The 2,089-nt window shown below is 36.1% G+C and overlaps 1 protein-coding gene across 1 annotated transcript in view; it reads right to left on the minus strand.

Annotated features, from left to right (window-relative positions):
- Positions 1-666, minus strand: part of LOC137009590 (teashirt homolog 2) — a 65,314-nt gene extending 64,648 nt beyond the window's left edge. The window contains exon 1 of the mRNA XM_067371922.1: positions 184-666. Coding sequence (XP_067228023.1) covers positions 184-223 — 40 coding nt within the window. The 5' untranslated portion in view covers positions 224-666. The remainder of the gene's footprint in view (positions 1-183) is intronic.
- Positions 667-2,089: the final 1,423 nt, after the last annotated feature.

The raw sequence follows: 2,089 nt of genomic DNA on the forward strand, positions 1-2,089 counted from the left end.
CATTCTCTGATATTACACATCCTCTTTCTAAGACAGCGGTGTGACTTTCATCACACTGTTTCACAAGATAAAAAGAGGCTCATTCGGATCCAAATTCGTTCGCTCGTGAGCCTAAAACGCGGATGAATAGCAATATTCATGTCGGGATAAATGTGAAATGATAGGTGTCAAGTTGAATCTTACCCGCAGCCCTTTTGGGTGCTTGCTGTTTCCTCCTTGGCATGTTCAACTCTCTTTTAGTTCACGTACAGTGAAATTGAGCCCAGGTGAATTCAGTATAAGCGCTCTGATATAGTCCATACACACGCAATAGCGACTCTCTAATGCACTTCAGTTCCGTACAATCCAGTTTTTCAGAAACGCTGTCCAGAAATCAGGTGTCTCTATTTTAATATACCTCTCCTTCCTAGATAGACAGATCTATGGCGGATTGTTTTGCTTTGCTTTTCTTTCCGTCTCTTCTTCTTCTTCTTCTTCTTTTCTTTTTTTGTTTCCAAAGCCAAAAGGACGAACGCTGTCAATCGCTTAGACTCCCGGTCTCGTATGAAACGTAGTAGGAAAAGGGCAGAAAAAATAGTGTATATCACACACACACGGCGATGCCAGCAGCAAACATCGATCCATAGAACAAACTGAACATTAAAAACTCCTCCTCCTCCTCCTCCTCCTCCTCCTCTGGACTTGATGATGGCAGCGAGACATTTGTTACACTAGATAACCACGAGTTTATTAAAGAGACAGAGGCCGGAGAAAACATGAGACAGCCCACAAGACCAGCCTCATACTGTCTCTCTGCCGCTTTAGGCTCCAGTTTACAGAGATGCTGAGAACTGAGCGCGTGAACTAATGAATGCTTCAGAGTAATGACACAGTGCACAGTAATAATGAATAACATGCATGCAATATGTCATTATTTTTAGCAGCTGCCAGAAATGAGATATAATTGCCATTGCTGTGGTAATTACTTACATTAACATGTATATATGTGTAAGTGTACGCTTAAAAAGACAGAGAGACAAAAATGTATGTAAATGCTATACCTGGAAAGCAGGCTTGTGAGAATAAAGGGAAACAAAAAAATACTTAGTGAATATTATTTTAGTAGCTGCTAGAAATTAAACATTATTGTTGTTGTAATCTGCTATGACGGTGACATGTTAAGCGTTGTGTACAGTATATACAGTTTCCAGAGATGTTTATTAAACGTTAAACAGACAATGAAGTCGTTGTGTGAAAACAAAGAAATGTTATAGTCTAATGTTTACGTTCTGATAATTAATGAATAACATGTATGGGATATATAATTATGTTCAGTCGCTGCTAGAAATGAGACATAATTATTGTCATTGATATTAAATTATGGCATGTTATATGGGGCAGTGACGTGACGTGCCATTTTTTTGTCCAAAGGCCTTAATAATAATAAGAAACAAAGATGTGACATCCAAAGTATGTAAGGTAGTACAGTTAGATCTCTTTTATTGAATCCAAAAGGTTTTTATTATATTTTGCTACATTTTAAAGTGTCAAAAGGTCATTCGGTTTAACCGTCCAAAGGCCAATACAGCCATTTAATTTCCAATTAAAATATCTTAAAATGTAATAAATGTATATATTTTATAACATCATATATCAACATAGTGCAAAATAGTATTAAAAATTATGTGTAGAAGTCGTTGATTTGTTATGAGAAAGAATGTTCGGAAAATGAATTTCATTGATGTCATTTGGAGTAACATATATAAAGGGACCATTTTTGATCAAATCATGTGGTCAATATCATGTGACAGGATGTGACATCATTCAGACACCTGTAAAGGACCACATGATCGTGAAGCAAAGTAACTAACTCTCTCGTAACTATTTGAAAAATTAATGTTTTCACTTCCTCATACGCATGTCCTGAAACATCAGGTCATTCGGTGCAACCGCTATAAAACATGGAAAATGTTGTAATATTTTAAAAACTTGTAATAAATATAAAATGTTTGATTGTCCTTTTGCTAGCTAGCTAGATATCAGCCTGTTAGCATTGTTTGAAAATATTGTCATTCGGTATAACCAAAAGTGTCATTCGGTAAAACTGAAA

Source organism: Chanodichthys erythropterus, chromosome 20 (genome assembly GCF_024489055.1).
Source record: "Chanodichthys erythropterus isolate Z2021 chromosome 20, ASM2448905v1, whole genome shotgun sequence".
Taxonomy (NCBI): Eukaryota; Metazoa; Chordata; class Actinopteri; order Cypriniformes; family Xenocyprididae; genus Chanodichthys; species Chanodichthys erythropterus.